This window comes from Lissotriton vulgaris, chromosome 2_1 (genome assembly GCF_964263255.1).
Source record: "Lissotriton vulgaris chromosome 2_1, aLisVul1.2, whole genome shotgun sequence".
NCBI lineage: Eukaryota > Metazoa > Chordata > Amphibia > Caudata > Salamandridae > Lissotriton > Lissotriton vulgaris.
Genome location: NC_141687.1, coordinates 1,915,616,559 through 1,915,636,558, shown reverse-complemented (window position 1 = coordinate 1,915,636,558; position 20,000 = coordinate 1,915,616,559). Strand labels below are relative to the sequence as shown.

Sequence of the window (20,000 nt, the reverse complement as noted above, 5' to 3'; positions counted from 1 at the left end):
CAGAAGCACCCATTTTGGATCTAATTTGCTTCATACATTGTAAGAATATAAACGGGTCATGGCGACTGACTGCACCGAATAAAATTCACCTGCACCGATTTTGTGGTCCGTATCCGCTTCTTTGCCTGGAAATTCACTTTCTTCAGGAGATCGAATTTCATTGGATATATATATATATACATATATATATATATTACCTACTGGCGGTCGCCAGTAGGTAGTTATAGTTAGGATCTACTTTCCATAGGAAGTTCTATTGGGAATAACTTTGGCGCCGGTGGACGAATCTTCGCGAATTTCTCAAAGTTTGTGGCCCGCTACACTCCTTCCCTGAAAATGTGGGGGGGTTCGTCAAGCGGGGGCCGAGATAAAAGGGGGGCCCCAAAACGTGTTTTCTCCATGTTAATTTCCATAGGGCGGTCGAACTCACTTTTAGCCCAAACGGCTGAATGGATTTCCACCAAACTTGGCAAAATTGTAGGGACTGGTACCCCGATGTGCCTTTGCTATGTCTCAAGATATATGCTCTAGTGGTTTTTACGAAAATTAACTTTGAAAAAATATATATTGGGCTACATTGGGCTATATATATGTTAGAGCCCAAATGTAGCCCAATGTAGCCTAATGTAGCCCAATGTAGCCCAAAGATGGCCACCAGAGACAAAAAAAACAAATGTAGCCCAAATATCAGCCAGATGTAGCCCAATGACAGAATGTCCCAGAGTGTTCTAAAGAACAACTAGAGCGCTAACAGTCTTACTAATGACAAAAGTATGGCACACCTGAAGTCATCTTGATTGGAATAAAGTGTTAACACTTAAAACATTTAATTTGCAAAGGAACAAATTGAGGGGGTTCATTTTGCCATAGAAATTATGATTAGTACTGAAGAATGAAAAATTAGGGCACATTTTGAGTGACTTCTCAAATCCTCTTATATTTCATTAAAAAAATTCTGATATGCAGTCTCCCAAGATGGCCACCAGAGACAAAAGAGCCCAAATGTAGCCCAAATATCAGCCAGATGTAGCCCAAGTATAGCCCAATGACAGAATGTCCCAGAGCCTTCTAAAGAACAACTAGAACGCTAACAGTCTTACTTATGACAAAAGTATGGCACACCTGAAGTCATCTTGATTGGAATAAAGTGGTAACACTTAATACATTTAATTTGAAAAGGAACAAAATGAGGGGTTTCATTTTGCCATAGAAATTTTATATAGTTGAACTCCTATTGGTGTGATGACGTCATCAGGGGGAGGGGACACAGTGACCAGTGGGTATTTCACACAGGACGAGTACTATGGGGGTGTTTCCTAACAGCACAGGGCACTGAAGAAGGCAAGTGTGCCGAAATGCATCTGCCGCTGCTGAGAGGTCTGAAATAAAGGATTTCTGCACTGTTTGCCCCTGCCGGCCTCTGATCTTTTATTTTGGAGGGATGCTTACCGGATATATATATATATATATATATATATATATATATTCACTGAAAAAACCATAGGTTACACACCAGTTATAGTTAGGAATTAGCATTTAAAAAACCTATTAAATTCACTGAAAAAACCATAGGTTTCACACCAGTTATAGTTAGGTGGAAATTTTTACTCGCATAAAACCATTGAAATTTAGTTAGTTGGACTCACTATAACTTGCACGTGCAATGCACTGCTGATGACGTCACATATTACATCACTCATGACATGGTCAGTGACATCACTCATGACATCACTGATGATATATATATCCAAAGCTAACTGTCGCTCTGAACCCCTGCCACTTTCGGCGGCAGGCCCTGACGGGATAGCGAGTCTCCAAAGATACCAAACTTGGTCCAAGGATCAGATTTGAAAAAAGGAAAGTCCGGGCCAGCTAATGCAGAAATACGAGCTTTATTAAGGCCCCACTCGACGCGTTTCGAGGATAATCCCTCTTGATCACGAGCGTGGGTGTTTGTGTAAGAGTGAGTTAAATACGGTCACATGTTCATAAACACAGTAAACAGACTCACAGGTCTGAAACATTAGCGAGCTACATTGCACGTTACCCTTCAATGCATGGAATCAAAAGTTACGTGATGTAAATTAAGAAGAAAGATAAATAAACATTTCAAGGTAGTATTATTGCAATTGTTGGTTGAGCAGTCACAACAGTTTAGAAAAATAAAGGTATTTAATCTAAAGTACACAAGACCAAAACAACAAAAATCCATAATACACAGTTCAAGAATATGGTTTCAAATGAGTTCTTAAGGTTCGGTTAAAATAATCAATAGTTGCGTCACGTTTTAGCCAAGAGTACCTTTATATGCGCCAAAAGTTCCAAGTGAAAAGCTATAGGTTTAAAAAGCAAGCGATGCGTCACTCCTGATACCCTGGGGAGGTGATGCGACAACCCTGCTGGATGCAGTGGGCATGTAGCGATGACTCCGGTCTGTATGGAGAGGGATGCGATACTTTGCGTGGATTCCGGTGCACAGGTTTCAGTGAAAGTGGCTCGCAAAAGGTACGATGCGATGATCTTCGGGGTGGCGATGATCTCCGGTGCAGCGACGATGCGCGTCTCAGCGTCTATCCTCTACTTTTGCGGTCCTCGATGCGATGGCTCTGCGACTACTCTCGCAATGACGTAATGTGGTCCGCAAGCAAGCAGTGTGACGATCTCATCCAGTGACGACAGGCTTTGCGACGATACCCGCAGAGATGGTCATCTTCCCGCACCAGACGGGTGCGTTCCGCTAACGAAGGATGCGACGACTCTTGCAGCGGCAACAGGCGCTGTGATGATCTCGGGGGTAGTGGCCGGAATTTCCTCGCACTGACGGGGATGCACTCCGCAAGCGAGCAATGCATTAAAACTTGCCGAAAGTCTTTAAAATCTTGGTTTCCAGCTTCCCAACTCAGGTACAACTTCCAGAGGCACCACAACTGGCCCAAGCACTCTAGGAAGGACAGAACTCTCTCAGCAGAGTTCAGGGAAGTTGGGGGTGAAGTCCTTTTGTTCCTGGGACTTCTTAACAGGGAGCCAGCTCTTCTTCAGGCCCTTGGAGATTCCTTCAAGCAAGGGGATACAGCACAAAGCAAAGTCCTTCCCCTCTCCTTGGCAGCAAAGCAACTGCAGGTCAGTCCAGCAAAGCACCAGCAGAACAGTCTTCCTTCTTCAGTCTTCCAGCTTTCTCCATGGCAGAGGTTCCTTCTTGATTCCAGGATTATCTAATTTTCTGTAGTCTGGGGTCCTGTACTTATACCCCTAAAAGTCTTTGTTCCCTTTGTGCAGGAGTGCTCTGGGCCTGGTCTGAACCAGTTCTGGGTGTTCCTTGAGCACTTTGTTTTCCTGGCTTCTCTTTTCTTTCAGAGAGAGGGGCAGGGTCGTCAGCCGCCCAGCAGGAGGTGGAGCCAGCACTGTGGAAGGCAGGCACAGCCCTATTCAGCTCCAGGTGCTATCCCTTCCCACCACTCAAGATGCAGATGTAGTCATTCAGCCTAGGGCTGACTCAGCCAGCCTCCGGGGGCTCTCCAGCCCCTGTCACCCTCAAATCAGACAGTCAGTTCACAAGCAGGCCAAGGTACACAGAAAGGTCAGACAAGAGAAAAGCAACTTTCTAAAAGCGCTGATCTCAAACACAGGATTTAAAAACAACCTTTCCTAAAAGATGTGTTATTAAATTCTGAGTTCAGGGATACCAGACTTTTATGTCCTACCTTGCTCCTACGGGAGGATATGCTGGTAGCCAATGTAGCCAGCATCCCCCATGATAGCCTTTGGGCAAGGTAGCCTTACAATAGTGAAAAACGAAAATGGATGTAATTCACTACCAGAACATGCCACCTGCACTAGCACATGCTCTACGTTTCACATACACTGCACCCTGCCCAAGAGGGTACCTTAAGCCTTCCATAGGGGTGATCAATGTGTACGGAAAGGGAAGGGTTAGGCCCGGTCAGTGGGGACACTGACCAGGAGGACATGGCAGTTCACAGACTACACACAGGCACTGTGGTGGCAGGGCTGAGGCACCATTTTAGGGTAACTCATGTGGGTGGCACAATCAGTGCTGCAGGCCCACTAGTAGCATTTGTATCACCAGCCCTGGCACACTCAGTGCACTTTAGTAGGGACTTCTTGGTGATATAAATATGCCAATCATGGATAACCAATTACAATCATAATTTACACAGGGAGCACTTGCACTTTGACCCTGATCAGTAAGGGCAAAGTGCCCAAAGAATCTACACCAGCAAAAATCGAAATCCAGCACAGCATCAAAAATACTGGAGGCAGAGGCAAAAAGACAGGGGACACCAAGCCAAAGATGCCAGGTCTAACAATATCTCTACACACTTTTTGTGATGTTTTCTTGGATGACAAAAAGTGAGCCATCAGTGAACTCTCATTAGGTTATTAAAGGTTATACATATAGCTCAGGAACCAACGCTAGTGACGTGTGATGCTGGAGAAGCTCACAGTGCCACCAGTAGAGCAGCCAAAAAATGGTATAGATTTCATTTTTTCTTTCACTAGTTCACTTCTTTCTCAGCCGCCGTCCATGCAGGTAACAATGGTGGAGCCGGGTAAAGGTGCATTTTGAGGGACGATGCTGAGGGAAAATTTGATAAATTAATACATTTTCTCCCTGCATCGTCCCTCAAAATCCCCCCTTACACAGCCCCACCACTTTTACCTGCACGGACCGCGTCTGTTCTTTCTTTGCCTTTTTCTGTTTCTCTTTGTCTTTCTTTCTCTTTCTCTTACTCTTTCTTCCTATCTGCCAATTTGACTCTAGCTCTGTTTCTGCTCTGATCTCTGTCTCTCTCAACACAGCTGCAGTGTAACTATTTAGCATGTTTGACTTAGGTATGTTCTGAGCGTGTTCTAACAATCTCGCTACATGTAATCAACGAATTAATCAATTGAGTTTTGTAATGCGCAGCTACTCACCTGTGAGGGTCTCAAAGCACTGGGGGTGGGGGTGGTGGGGAGGGCTCAATTGAGTGCTTGGTTGATCCGAAAAGCCAGGTATTAAGGTTGTTCCTTAACTGGGGCATTGTAGGGCTTTGCCTAAGGTGGAGGGAAAGGTTGTTCCAGGTCTTGGCTGCGAGGTAGAAAAAGGACTTTCCTCCCCTTCTGGTCTTGTAGATGCGTGGGATGGTGTCCAGAGAGAAGTCGGCTGATCAGAGGTTTCTCTTGGGTGCGTTGAAGAAGAGGTGGTTGTTTAGGTATGCTGGACCGATGTTGTGGAGGGCCTGGTATGCGTGAGTTAGAAGCTTGATGGGGAGCCAGTGGAGCTCGCTGAGGTGTTGGGTGATGTGGTTGAGACTGGGATGTTTAGAATCAATCAATCACAGCATTTGTATAGCGCACTACTCACCCGGGAGGGTCTCAAGGCGCTGGGGGAGGGGTAAGTTACTGCTCGAACAGCCAGGTCTTGAGCTGCTTCCTGAAGGAGAGATGGGCTTGGGTTCACCGGAGGTGGGTGGGGAGGGAGTTCCAAGTCTTGGCTACCAGGTAGGAGAAGGATCTTCCTCCGGCGGTGGTTCTGCAGATGCGTGGTACTGTGGCGAGTGCGTGGTTGGTCGATCGTAGCTGGCGGGTGGGCGTGTAGAAGTTCATGCGGTCGTTGAGGTACTTGGGGCCCAGGTTGTGGAGAGCCTTGTGTGCGCTGGTGAGGAGTCTGAACGTGATTCTCTTGCTGACGGGGAGCCAGTGCAGGTCTCTCAGGTGTCCGGTGATGTGGCTGTGTCGGGGATGTCGAGGTTGAGTCGTGCGGAGGCGTTCTGGATGCGTTGGAGTCTTTTTTGAAGTTTGGCCGTGGTTCCGGCGTAGAGGGTGTTCCCGTAGTCCAGTCGGCTGGTGACGAGTGCCTGGGTGACAGTTTTCCTGGTTTCCGTGGGGATCCATCTGAAGATTTTGCGCAGCATGCACAGGGTGTTGAAGCACGAGGATGAGACGGCGTTGACTTGTCTGGTCATCGATAGGGAGGAGTCCAGGATGAAGCCCAAGTTGTGTGCGTGGTCCGTTGGTTTGGGAGCGGTGCCCAGGGCCGGGGGCCACCAGGAGTCGTCCCAGGTGGAGGGTGATGATCCCAGGATGAGGAGTTCCGTCTTGTCTGAGTTCAGTTTAAGGCGGCTGTTCCTCATCCAGTCGGCGACGTCTTTCATCCCTTCGTGTAGGTTGGCTCTGGCGGTGGTGGGGTCGTTGGTGAGGGAGAGGATGAGCTGGGTGTCGTCAGCGTAGGAGATGATGTTGAGGTTGTGCTGGCGTGCGATGGCTGCGAGGGGGCTCATGTAGACGTTGAAGAGGGTTGGGCTGAGTGAAGATCCTTGTGGTACGCCGCAGATGACTTCGGTGGCCTCGGATCTGAACGGAGGGAGGCGGACTCTCTGGGTTCTTCCGGTGAGGAAAGAGATGATCCACTTCAGCGCTTTCTCTCGGATTCCAATGTTGCTGAGGCGCTTCACTAGGGTGCGGTGGCAGACGGTGTGGAATGCCGCGGAGAGGTCCAGGAGGATGAGGGCCGCTGTTTCCCCGTTGTCGATCAGGGTTCTGATGTCATCGGTGGCTGCGATCAGGACGGTCTCTGTGCTGTGGTTGGCCCGAAACCCGGACTGCGAGGGGTTGAGGGATCCGTTTGTCTCGAGGAAGGTGGCAAGCTGTTTGTTGACGGTCTTCTCGATGACTTTGTCCGGAAAGGAAAGGAGCGAGATGGGGCGGTAGTTCTTGAGGTCGGTGGGGTCCGCCGTTGGTTTCTTCAGGAGGGCGGTCAGCTCGGCGTGCTTCCAGCTCTCCGGGAAGGTGGCGGTGTGGAAGGAGGAGTTGATGGTGTTGGAGATGGGGTGCGATGGTGTGGTGGGGTGCGATGGTGGCGTCGGCTTCGTTGAAGACGTGGTGTGGGCACAGGTCGGTTGGTGATCCGGAGTGGATGGAGTTCATTGTGCGGGTGGTGTCTTTGGTGCTGATCGGGGTCCAGTTGCAGAGGGTGGTGGTGGTGGGCGTTAGTTTGGGGGTAGGGTGCGTGGTCTGTGCATCGAAGCTGTTGTGTATGTCGGCGATCTTGCGGTGGAAGAACGAGGCAAGTGAGTTGCAGAGGTCTTGCGAGGGAGTGACGTTGTTGTTTCCGGCGCTGGGGTTGGAGAACTCTTTGACGATGCTGAAGAGTTCCTTGCTGTCGTGGGTGTTGTTGTCCAGTTGTTTTTTTAGTGCCGTCTTCTTGGTGGCGCGGATCAGCTGATGGTGTTTGCGGATGGCGTGCTTGAGGGCGGTCCTGTTGTCTGTGGTGTGGTCAAGCCATCGGTGAACCAGGGGGTTTTCTTGCTGCCGGGTCTGCTGGGAGGGTTCTATAGTGGTGCAAGGTCATCGGCGCAGGCGGTCAGCCACTTGGTGTGGTTGCTGGTTTCTTCGTTGGAGTTCGTTGTGCTGGTGGGAGTGTTCTGGCTGAGGGAGGCGGTGAGCTGCTCGGCGGTGATCTTGCTCCAGCTTCGGAGGGGGAAATGTTGCGGGTGGTGGTGGGTCGTAGTTCTTTTGAAGCTGAAGTGGACGCAGCTGTGGTCGGTCCAGTGGAGTCTGGTGGCATGGCTGAAGGAGATATGCTTGCTGGATGAGAAGACGGGGTCAAGGGGTCAATCTGTCTGGCTGCGGTGATCTCGACCATCTGAAGCTTGCAGTGGAATCTCTTGTTGATTCTGGCATAGAGAGCATTACCGTGGTCCAGTGTGCTGCTGATGAGGGCATGCGTGACCGCTTTTCTGGATTTGGATGGGACCCATCTGATTGTTATTCGGAGTATGCAGAGGGGGTTGAAGCAAGCCAAGGATACGGCATTGATCTGGTGGTTTATTGTGAGCGATGAGACTAATTGATGCCGAGGTTTTGTGTGCAGTTTGTCGGGTGGGGTTTTTTCCAAGGGCAGGGGGCCACCATGTGTCATCCCATGGGGAGGGGCTGGAGCCAAGGATGAAGACTTCTGTTTTCTTAGAGTTGAGTTGCAGGCAGCTTTTTTAAATTCAGATGGCGACAACTTTATTACCTTCTTGGAAGTTGTACCAGGTAATGTTGGGTGCTTTGGTGAGGATGAGCTGGGTGTTGTCGGTGTAGGAGACAATGTTGAGCCTGAGACGTTAGTGCTGAGGGAGGATCCATGGGGCACTCCACATCTGGCCTCTATTGGTTCCGAGAGGTAGTGCGGGAGTCTGACCCACTGAGTTATGCATGTGTGTGAGAAATGAGCATATCCAGTCAGGAGCCTTTCCGCTGATGGCGGCGTCGAGGAGTTGGGTGGATGAGGTCTTTCATTTGGCTCTGGTCGAGGAGGGAGCGCATGTAGTCGGTGGCAGTGAGTTGGCGGTCTCTGTGCTGTGGTTGCTGTGGAATCTGGATTTGCAAATGTCCAGGACATTGTTGGCTTCAATGAAGTTTGCTAGCTGGGTGTTGAAGGCCTTCTCGATGACCTTGGCTGAGAATGGAAGCAGGGAGATGGGCCTGAAGTTCTTGAGGTCTGTCAGTTTTGCAGAGGGTTTCTTCAGGAGGGGGTTGACTTCAGTGTGTTTCCAGTCATCGGAGAATATGGTGGTTAAGAGGGCACAGTTGATCGTCTGGCTTAGTTCGGGTGCGATGGCCGTGGCGGCTTTGCGGAAGATTTGGGGAGGGCAGGGGTCTGAGGTTGCCCCAGAATGGATGCTCTTCGGGGTCTTTACGGTATCCTTTATTTTGAGTTGGGTCCAAGTGAGCAGGGCCTGTTGGGTGGCATCACTGGGGGTGGGGGCTGGTGCGATGCAGAGGTCTTGGTTTTTGAAGTTGTCGTAGAGCGTTTTAATCTTGAGGAGTCTGTTGCAGAAATCCTGGGACGGTGGGATGTCTGTTGTTTTGCGACCGGGTTTAGCACATTCTTTGACGATAGAGAAGAGTTCTTTGGATTTGTGGACATTGGTGCAGATTCTGTCTTGGAGGAAGTTATTTATGTGGATTTGATGAGTTGGTGCTGTGCTGTGATGGCTGTTCTGTAGGCGGTGCGTGTTTCTGGGGATTTGCTGTTCCTCCATGTGTTTTTGAATCATCGCAGGAGCTCTTAGATTTTTGAAGTGCAGGGGTGCTTTCTTGCTGTGTCGTCCTGTAGCTTCCTTGAGGGGGACGAGTGTATCGGCGCAGTTCGTGATCCAGCAGTGTAGGTTGTGCGCTGCGGTGTTGTCTGGAGGTGGGGTGCTGGTCAGGGTTGAGGTGAGCTGTTCTTCAGTGACTTTGTTCCAGCTTCTGCTGGGGAGGCATGAGCGTGCTCGTGTACGGTGACTTTTCTGAAGGAGAAGTGGATGCAGTAGTGGTCAGTCCAAAGGAGTTCTGTGGTGTGTCTGTAGAAAACGCTGTTTCCGTCTGCGAAGACTGGGTTGAGTGTGTGTCCTGTTGTATGTGTGGGGGCGGGGATGGGTTGCTTCAGTTCTATGTTGCAGAGGTTCTCTAGGAGGGCGGCGGAGTTGGGGTCATCGTGGTTGTCCAGGTGGAAGTTTAGGTCACTGAGTAGAATGTAGTCTGTGGAGGAGAGGGCATGGGGTATGACGAGGTTGGTGATGGTGGCTGTGAAAGGAGCGGGTGGCTGGGCAGCCTGGTGATGAGGGTTCCGAGGAGAGTCTTGATAGGGTTGGTCTGGATGTGAAAGTGGAGATGCTCCATGAGGGTACTGGTGTCGTCCGGGCCGGTGATTGTCATATAGAGGGAGTTTTTGTGGACGATGGCAATGCCTCCTCTTGCGTTACTGGAACGGTCTTTTTGCAGGATCTTGTACCCGTTGGGAATGACGGTGGCAATGTCAGCACAGAGTTGGCATTGTTCCAGTTTTCTGTGCAGAAATTTACGTCGGGCCAGTGGGGGTTGAGAAGGTCCCAGATTTCTATGGCATGCTTGTTTAGGAGGCGCACTTGACGAGGATGCAGTTGAGTGGTTTCGGAGCGGTGATGTCAGGTAGGCTGGGGGCCGCGGCTGGGGAATGGCTGTGGGTGAAGGTGCAGCAGCAGTGTCAACAGGAGATTAGGCCTTGAATGTTGCTCAGCCTCGAAAGCTGGCAGTGGTAGCTGCATCCAGGGTTGATATCGTGAAGGATGCTGTATTTGCAGCGGGGCAGGCCGAAGGACCAGGATCCCAGCGCTGGTCGCGGTTGGGTCACAGACAGGCACAGATGGGATAAAGGCGCATCAGCAGCACGCCCGCTGCGAACGCTCGATGTGTGGCCCCAGAGCGCCCCCAATTAATTAGGGGCCTGGGGAGGGCAGTCAGCTGGGAGGCAGAGTGGGAAAGACACACTAGAGGGGGCGGGCCGCAGGGGCAGCAGCGGCAGAGAGAGAAGAGGACAAGGAAAAGAGACCAGAGGGAAAGATAGCACATGAGAACAGAGAGAGCAAAAACGAGAAAAGAGGGAAAAAAGAGAACAGAGAGCAAAAACGAGAAAAAGGATACTGAAAAAAACAAGAGAGGCGGAACAGCAGAAGAGCAGAGTGCTCTTCCACTGGACCCCCAGGGATCAGGTGCAGGCAGGAGCCTGCGGGTAGAGGAGGGCCTTATCATAGTGGGGGGCTCAGAGGGCAGCACTTGCTGTGGAGCTGCCTGGTGAAGTGCAGTCACACTGACCAAGTCAGTGGTCTAGCTCTTCTTGCCGTGCAGTGCCGCCCTTAAGTAGGGGTCAGGGGATGTGCAGTCAGCTGGGAGGCGAAAGCGGGAAGGTCAAGCTGGAGGGAGGGGAGAGGGGCCGTGGGTGCAGCAGCGGCAGAAATGGAAGAGGGCAAGGAAAAGAGAAAAGAGGGAAAAGTGAGCAAAAGAGAACAGAGAGAGTAAAAACAAGAACAGAGGGAAAAGAGAGCAAAAGAGAACAGAGAGAGCAAAAATGAGACCAGGGGGCACAGAAAAATCCAAGAGAGGCGGAACCACAGAAAAGCAGAGTGCTCTCCCACTGGACCACCAGGGATGGGGTGTAGGCAGGAGCCTGCGGATGGATGTGAGCCTCAAACACTTACCAGAGTAGAGATCTCAGGGGCCCAGAGGGCAACACTTACTGGTGGAGCTGCATGAGGGAGAACAGTCACACTGTTGAGGTCAGTGTCTAGCTCCTAGAGACAGATTTGTTTATAATGAATGTGGTGGATACAACCTTACTTTAATTTTCATTAAATGTTTATAGCAAAGGATATGCCAAATATGATTAAAACCTCAAATTATTCTTTTCCAGGGCAACAGCCTTCGGTATCCTGAACGGTCTCTGTAAGTTTGCGGCCATCCTCGGAAACTCTATATTTGCTTCATTTGTTGGAATAACCAAAGTGGTCCCCATTTTGTTGGCTTCGACTGCCATGGTGGGCGGAGGTTTGCTTGCCCTGCGACTACCAGAAACTCGAGAACAGGTTCTGATGTGATTAGTCATGGAAGAGAAGAGCAACTTGCAGAAAATCAAACACCTATTTTGAAGCTGATCAACCTCAGACATGGAGATTTAACAACATGGGTCTGAATTCAGCAGTGCCACAGCCTATGTCTAGCAGTATTCATGCGACCAGTTCAGGCCTTCTTGAACCAACACTCCACAAAAATAACGCCGGCGGCTGCAGCTTTCAGATCCTTGTAGATCGAGCAATTTCATTTGAAAGTTATGTTTTGCAAGTTATTGGGACTCTTCTAATAGCTCCTCACGTTTGTACAACTTCTAGCCATGTGTAATGAAGAGAAGAGCGCGAAACTCAGTAGTCGTTCTGTACATCGTTTTCACTTTTTGGATGCATTAACCTAAGTCTCTGTATCTCAGTTCACTGTGCAACCGGTTCAAATATCAGAAAATAGAGAAAAAATATGAATGTTACACCAAATCATGCTTCATTTCCAAATAATGTTTCAGTTCAGTTTTTCCTCCTATTGTTCAACATCATATTGTTTTTTTTAATTTTCAACTGGACTGGAGGAAAGTGGCGTTCATTCATTTCAGTACTTCTCATATGTAAATATTATGCAGTGTAAATAGAAAACTGTTTAATCTGGTCTCCTAAAGTTACCTGCAAGGATTTACCAGCATTTTAGCCATATTTATTAGGGGAATTGTGTAAGAGCTCACCATAAAGGCAGCAACCTAAGCACAGCTAACACAAAAACTTATAGCCATGATCTTGTTTTTTAACCTAGGAAGACATTTTCGGAAACCTAAGGTGCGTTTTAACATTTACTTGGTTTCTGTTTATGTAGGCCAATCATCCCTTTATGAATGGATAGAATTGCTAATAATGTGTTCACTCACAGGGTGAAACTTTCTTTTTACTGAATGATAATGAGAGGATATATGTAGAATACAAACATCTTATCCCAGATCACCATAATGTGGACACGAGGCTCAATGTGTAACAATACAGTTCTGTTCACCATTAAAATTAGGGTTCATATTTAGATTACTGTTTTACACGTTTTGTTATCGATTATTCTCTAATTTTAAATAATTCTGTTTAATACCTCAACTCAGGACATTCAGGTAATGTGAAATATGTTTCAGTTTAGGCAACATTTCTAAAGAATAGGGGTTGTTGAACTATTTACCTAAGGACTTTTACCTGATCTCATTGGAGGTCACTTGAACTAACTTGGGTCACGTAGGTTGGCCATTTCCACCAACAACAAAGTAGAACACAACACAATATGTATAACATTCCAGCTTTTCATCCGAAGAGTAGTCATTAAATTAAAATTAGAATTCTGTTGATCTTGACCTTTCCTATTTTCATAAAGCTTAGTTTAAAAATGTACCCACTTGTCCAGGACCAAAAAAGAAGCTTTTATGGGAAACCACCCCAGGAAATCTGCTTACTTGTGCAAGATTGTTTTGGCCAAAACACTTTTTGGCAATTGTCTGAACTTCAGGAGTTTTTAAATTCTGTGACAATGGCCAGATTATTGTTTAAAGCGCACTTAATTAAAAACAGATCTGAATGCAGACGTTGTGCACATTCCTTTGCCATTTTGCAGGAATATCTATTGAAAAAAACCAATAATTCTCAGTGGAAGTTAGCACTTTTTGTTAACCTTTGAACATAACTGAGAATCACTGGGCATGTTTACAAGGGCTGAGATAAAACTATCACCCTATTTACAAGAGGGTGCTAACATGCATAATCGCTTGTTAGCACCCTTTTTCCCAACGCCTCCCTTTGCAGCTCTAATGAGAAGCAAAGTGGGTGTCACTGGACGTACCCCGGATGGACAACCTTGCAAATATCGCTGATGTTCACATTGCGATATTTACAAGGCTGCCCCAGCATTTTAGCAGAGGTTAGTTTTTGGAGAAAACCGCTGTTTTCTCCAAAAACTAACGTTTGCTAAAATGCAGATACCTATTCCTAACATTGGGGTGGATTATGCTGATATGACCCACATGGTGGTATCAGCAAGGTTATCGCTGTGTTGCAGGGAACATCGCTGGAAAACCAGCGATGTGCTCTGCAGAACGGCGATAACCTCTCTGTCTCTGGAATCGTTATCGCCCTGGAGAAACGCGTTGAAAATAACGCGCTACCAGGGCGATAAATTCCAGAGATAGCCTGCGATAATAAAATTATCGCTTAGCACGCCCGGCCGTTGATAATATGCCCCATAGTAGTTTTTATTAAAAAGTATAATGAATGTAACCTGCCTTCATTTTTTAACATAAAATAAAACACTAATGTTTACCCAAAACACCTTTTTATGCCATGTAAACTATAATATATTTGACCCTGATGTAGAATGTTGATAAAAAACTAATTTTGAGCAACCTTTTTTTACATTTTATTTAAAACAGTTAATTTTTTTGTCAATGTGTAAGCATCCAGAGCTGCATATAATAAACACACATTTTAAATGGTATGTTTTAAACTTCCTAACTGCTTCTTTTTTTTCAATTAGGTGAAAAATCGAGGCGAAGGGTATTTTTGCTAGAGGAGGTTTCTTAAGTACAAAATGTTATTTTTGTCACTCACATGCCACACATATGCTCTTGACGCATCCTGTTCCTAGTGCATTAACAGTTAACCCCTTCGAGGCTAATGACGAGCTGGGCTCGTCATGGCGCTTACCTGCCGTGCGCGGATGACAAGGCCAGCTCGTCATGAATAATGGTTATTTTGGTGCTTCAGCGCAGAACGGGAAAACGCCTAGCAGCCAAGTGGTTAAATAGTTTCCCCTATTAAAATTACACTATGATTTACACATGGCCATATTTCACTACCTGTATATTTTGCCATTGGGAAAAAAACAGATTATTCTGCTTCTATAGAACGGGTTTGGATGATTTATTTTTCCTGTATTTTATCAAATCTCGCACAGTCTATGTGAAGATAAACGGCAAACACAAGACATTTGTGAGGGTAGGCTTGCACTGCACAACTAACCAATTTGTTATTCAGACTCATTTTTAAATATTGTAATAACGTGATATCACTTGGTGTAACCCACTGAGGAACTAGTGCTATCCACATCTTGTCGGACAATACACTTTCCGTAAAGGTCTGCACTATGCTATGAAGAACCACACATCAAACCTTAATATTTAGCAAGGGACGAGTATATTTAAATATATGTATTTTTAAACAGAGCTTTTCAAGTATTATTTGCGAAATGTATAATTACCATTGCATAAATAGGCATTCTACTCCAAATAGAGCAGTTTTGGGTAATTTGGAATCTCAATCTATAATTAAGTACAACTGCAAAGTCAATTGTTCTATTTAAGGGGACCACTACAGCTGTGTACTGTTATGTGGCTGTGATATATATACATATCCCTGACTGAAGCATAGAAAGCTGTCAAAGAGCACCAGTAAAAATGCTGAGTTAACGTTTGTGTATTGACTCAGATATTTCAATTTCATATATGTAATTAGGAATCAAATGTAATCCTTCCTTCCATCTGCCGATATTTAAACCTCTATTTTCTATGTTTAAAAACCCCAAGGTCCTGAATAGACTTTAATATAAAATTATGTGATATATAAGTTATATGTATTCTTTGTCTAGTAGACACCCAAATAGGATAAGCTCACACAATGTTTACTTTTGATATAGGCGAACATATGGGTTACTAAATTTCCAAACACTTGTTCTCTAGTTGTATAAACAAAAAGAAACAGGTCAGATGGAAGGGTTTTGGCCTCTAAGTATGAATCAAACTCATTGAGTGAATTGGGAGTGATTAACACATCAAATCACTTTGGTCCAAAACCACAAAACAGGTTTTGTAGTCCTATTTCATTATCACAATTTCTTAAGCATCATTATCCCATCCTGGTATTGATGATTGCAAATTGTATCCCACTTACAAGTCCCTTTATATTTCACACTATGCTGCAAGACCTTCTATGTGGAAAAGGGGAGCAATGAATAGGATCATGGACAATGAGAGTGAATCCAAATGGTGATTCCAACTCCGTGTGTATGTTCATTGCATGCACACATGGAAGTTGTATGTTGGCCATCTTTGCCAGTTCTACAGCTCAAACGTCTGAAAGGAAGGGCAGTGCATGAGAGAGGAATGGAGGGCATGGAGGACATATACAAACCCGAAATTGTCAACTGATAGGGTAGGTAGCTTTATTGTACCAGGGCCTGCTGTACTATAGAAGAATGCAAGTGGAAGTCACAGCTATATACTAGTCTTCAAGTATTCGACTTGCCTTCTATTTGAACACAGAGCAACAGCACACAACCGAGAGCACTTTGTTTCGAAGCATTATTTTTTTATTAATTCATTTTGAAGTTATAAGGCAGTGTGTGTCTCTTTTCATGTGCTTTTGAGAGCTTAATAGACCATGTATTCCCTACCTTGATTGTAACCCTTCTCTTGTGCTGGGTTCAGTTAGAAGCAAATCTGAGCAGATTCGTTTTTATGAGCTTCCTGAACCACCTGCAATCACCTGCAGATTTTTTTTTAAGTTCAAAATGATTTTATTGAAGTATTTTGTAAACAGAAGAAATAGACAAATACAATACAAAAAGAATAAGTCTTATATGCGTAAATGATTTTAAGATTGTGTTAGGGTGTTCCAAAGAGTTTTGTCTTACTCTGCGATTTGCGTTCAAGATGCATCAATTGGCATGGTTGTTCATTAATCCAGTGGAAGGACACTAAAGGAAGACCCTTGGTTATAGCAGAGGGAGGTGGCAGAATGGATGGGTATAGATGGCCTCTGTCCCAGTATTCCTAATGCGTAGTTCATAAGCCAATTGCTTTTGATCCTGATATTGCTTGAGAGCCAATGGAATGCTTTTGGGAGAGTATTGATTTCATCCGAATTATGCAAGTTGAAGCGTGATCTGGCTGCATGACCCTGTAAAAATCAAAATTTTTATGCTGAGTGCAAACCTGCTAGGCAATGATGAACATAAAAAATGCTCAGCCATGCGTTTCAGTGTCCTATATTAAATTTAATGATAGCCACACACCAGTGTTAGCATGTACCTCAGAGAACATCTCGTATGAATACTACAAGGAAACACAGAACATGTCACATATTATAAACTACTCCTATGACACAGAGTCTACAGATCTTTAACAAAGAGGGATTGCTTTTAAAGACAAGAGAAGAGACTGCAGCGTATAGTTATTACAAAGAAGATTTTTGGTGTGTGAAGTTCTTTAACTCTGGGACCTCATCACCAAAAGAGTACACAAGTAAGTTTATCAGAAAATGGTAGATCCGTGATTTGTAAATTACTTTGAGTGTTAAGTATTAAAAGAGCTTTCTGGAAATTAACCAGACACCATTTGAAACGGATAGGCTTACCTAAAATACAAAGCACAAATCCCGCTATGGGGTGCAAACATACTACTTAAACTTTGCATTAGGTGCTTGATCAGCGCTTAATTTGTGAAAGAGAGTGCCAGAAGTCGGCGGCTGGAGCAAATATATGCCAGCACACCAAATACCAAGCCTGCTTGTCTTTAATCCACTTCAAGACACGCCCTTCTCCATTATCGCACTCTTGCAGGCTCCTGCTTTCTCCCTTGATGACGGTTTTGCTTTTTTTTCCTAGTTCTTTCCCCTTTGTGTGTGTTTCCCTCTCATGCACTCAGTCAATGTTCGATGCAGGGAAGTAAGACTTGTCCACATAAATGAGTGCTTGTACCCCCCACCGGGAAACACCGTCTCAAATTAAGCACTGTTCTTGATAAGGAGTAGTCAGAACCAATAGTAATTCCTGCAGGATGTCAGTTTTCGAAAACAGTGTTTGAAAAAATAGATTAGGTTCCATAGGTCAATAATGTACAGAAACATCTTTGCCACAAAAGCCTGTATTAACTTTGTGATTTATATATAGGGTAATGTACATCCAGGCACACGTTATAAGAATATTACAAGCTACTGAGAAGTTTAATGACCATAAAACCCATGAGGCCAAAGGATGGGTGACCGTTGAAGGATTTGGAGCTCTGCAGTACCTTGCTATATTTCTACAAAGTATCTAGTTTGCAGTGCATTATATAAAACAATCCCTAAGTAAAAGCAAACATGTTAAAGCAAACCATGTTTTATTTAAACATGGCTTGATGTATTGTTATTTGATCCCTGCAGGCCAAAAGTGGAACTGTACCTGCTGGAATATCATTACTAACATAATAATTTATTACAAGCAACTAGTAATGTGATTTTCTTTCTTGTGTGATGTAATTAGAAAAAAAAATGTCGGGCATATTATAGTCCATAACAATTCCACACTGATTAGAAAACTCTTTAACTGGATTACACAAAGTTGTAACATCGCCTAACTTTTGCCCACTTTCACAAGAATCTCATAATTCTAAGATACAAAGCAAGCACAATTGTGAGATACCATGGGGCATATTACCAACGATTAGAAATATTTATCGCTAACTAGGCTTAGCAACGATTTTTTTATCGCTAAGCATCGCCGGAAATTATCGCGATATTCACGCATTAGCGCAGGGGTCTCCAAACCGGTCCTGGAGGGCCGGATCCATGCCAGATTTTTTAAATAACTACATGTATCTCAATGGGGATATCCAAAAAATCTGGCACTGATCCGGCCCTCCAGGACCGGTTTGGTGACCTCTGCATTAGCGACTAAATGCTCTTAGCCATGTTATCCACCTCCCATTGGATAACATGGCTAAGAACTGGTCTGGGCAGGTGTTAGTTTTTTGCGATATTCGCGCCTAGCGCGAATATCGCTAAACATGCCTTGCTAATAGGCGTTAGCGATGTTAGCGACTGCTTTCAGTCGCTAACGGGTTGGGAATGCCCATTTTGCATGTCATTAGCGATAATTATCGCTAACATGCAAAGCGGGCCCCAAACCGCTCGCTATCGCCTCAAAGCTGTCGCTAACATCAGTTAGCGACAGCTTGCTAATTGGGCGATAGTATTATTGACGATTAGCGGCCGAAAACGGGGGCTAAAGCGGCGAAAATAGCATATCGCCAGCATTGATAATATGCCCCCATGTCTTTTCTAGTGGTCGTTTCCAAGATGCTCTATATCCTTAGCACAAGCCGAATATTCCACCTCCATGCAATACCAAAACAATGTTTTAGTTCCAGACCTTGGAGAATATTTACAATGAAATGGCGTTGCAAGCAATTTGGCTGTCCCGAGCTGCGTCATTTAAAAAAAGGAGGGATGGGCCGTTTTTACAGGCATAAGGCACACACCTTTTCTCTCCCCTGCGCCTGCACTAAAACAGCGACTGTGCGCCAACGCAGGCACCCCTGCACCATGGTGCAAGGATGCCTGCATTTCAGGGAAGATTCTGTTTGTGCAGGAATGGACACTTTTCTGCACACAAACAATAATGAATGATATTTTGATTATTCTATGTATGATACAGAAAAATGAGGAGAAATAAAAGTATTTCTCTTTGTTGTGCCATTAAACGCCTCCTCTGGAAAGGTGTTAGTTTTTGGCACTGCCTCAGATTTATTCAGTCCTTTTAAATCTGGGGCACAGTCAGAAAACCATGGGTGTTGCATGGGAACATCCACGGCAACACCCATGGCACGCCCCTTTAACGCAGAATACTGGGGGAAAGAGGGTCATACAAGGCTGTGTAAAGCCACGCAAAGTGGCTATGTGTGACTATATATCGGCCAACACAGAGACATTCAAGCGTCTAAAAAAGTGACGCTCCAGTGGTGGTAGGGGTTTTTATATATGCCACCAGGTTTCCATAAGGCACTAAGACCTAGATTTACTATTGTTTTTTGTCTGTGGTACAGCAACGTAAAATGTATGGAAAGTGTCAGCAGGAACTTACTTTCCAGTGCTAAGTGCGCTTTCTGCTGGAAATGTGGTCTTCTCAGATTACTAAATCCACTTTACACTGCTTTTTGTAAAGGTGGTGTTTTTGGGGGTGACTCACAGCAAACACCCATAGGTTTTAATACAAAGCCAATTTCACGAATAGTCTCACCGGGCGGTACTTCAAACTCTAACTTCTTGTGGCAGCAGTTGCAAATAAAGGGGACGCTATATTTTCCTCCAGAAACCAATGCATTGAATGTGTGCTGTGATGCACAGTACTCATCCTATGAACTGGTCTCTTGTGAGATTTTCTATGCATAAGAATTTGTAATGGAAACATATGTTTCCAGTACTAATCCTCGACAGAACAATGCACCATGGTGAAAGGCTGTGCATATTGCAAAGCAGTCTGTTTGTACACTGGCGCAGATGCTTACACCAGCAGTATACCAACAGATATGACTTTGGCTGTTTTCTGCCCTTTCACTCAAGTCAGTGCTGCAAATTCGGATACTGCTCTGTGTTGCATGACATCTCAGTAAACCTGGGGCCAAATGTCAGTTTTAAAATCAGTCTCTCACGAAATAACATCTTTTTCATGTCTTTTTTCTGAGATGATGTCCAACAACTTGTGATGCTAGTGATGGACTATTACTTTGTGATTTACAATTCTTAATAAAATGATTCCATTTTAGAAGAAACTGTTCCTTTACACACTATGCCCAGTGCTGACATTTACATGTAGATAAATAATACATC

General features: G+C 45.4%; 1 protein-coding gene across 1 annotated transcript in view; it reads left to right on the top strand.

Annotated features, from left to right (window-relative positions):
* Positions 1-13,864, top strand: part of SV2B (synaptic vesicle glycoprotein 2B) — a 281,226-nt gene extending 267,362 nt beyond the window's left edge. The window contains exon 12 of the mRNA XM_086958097.1: positions 11,204-13,864. Coding sequence (XP_086814223.1) covers positions 11,204-11,387 — 184 coding nt within the window. The 3' untranslated portion in view covers positions 11,388-13,864. The remainder of the gene's footprint in view (positions 1-11,203) is intronic.
* The last annotated feature ends 6,136 nt before the right edge of the window (positions 13,865-20,000 follow it).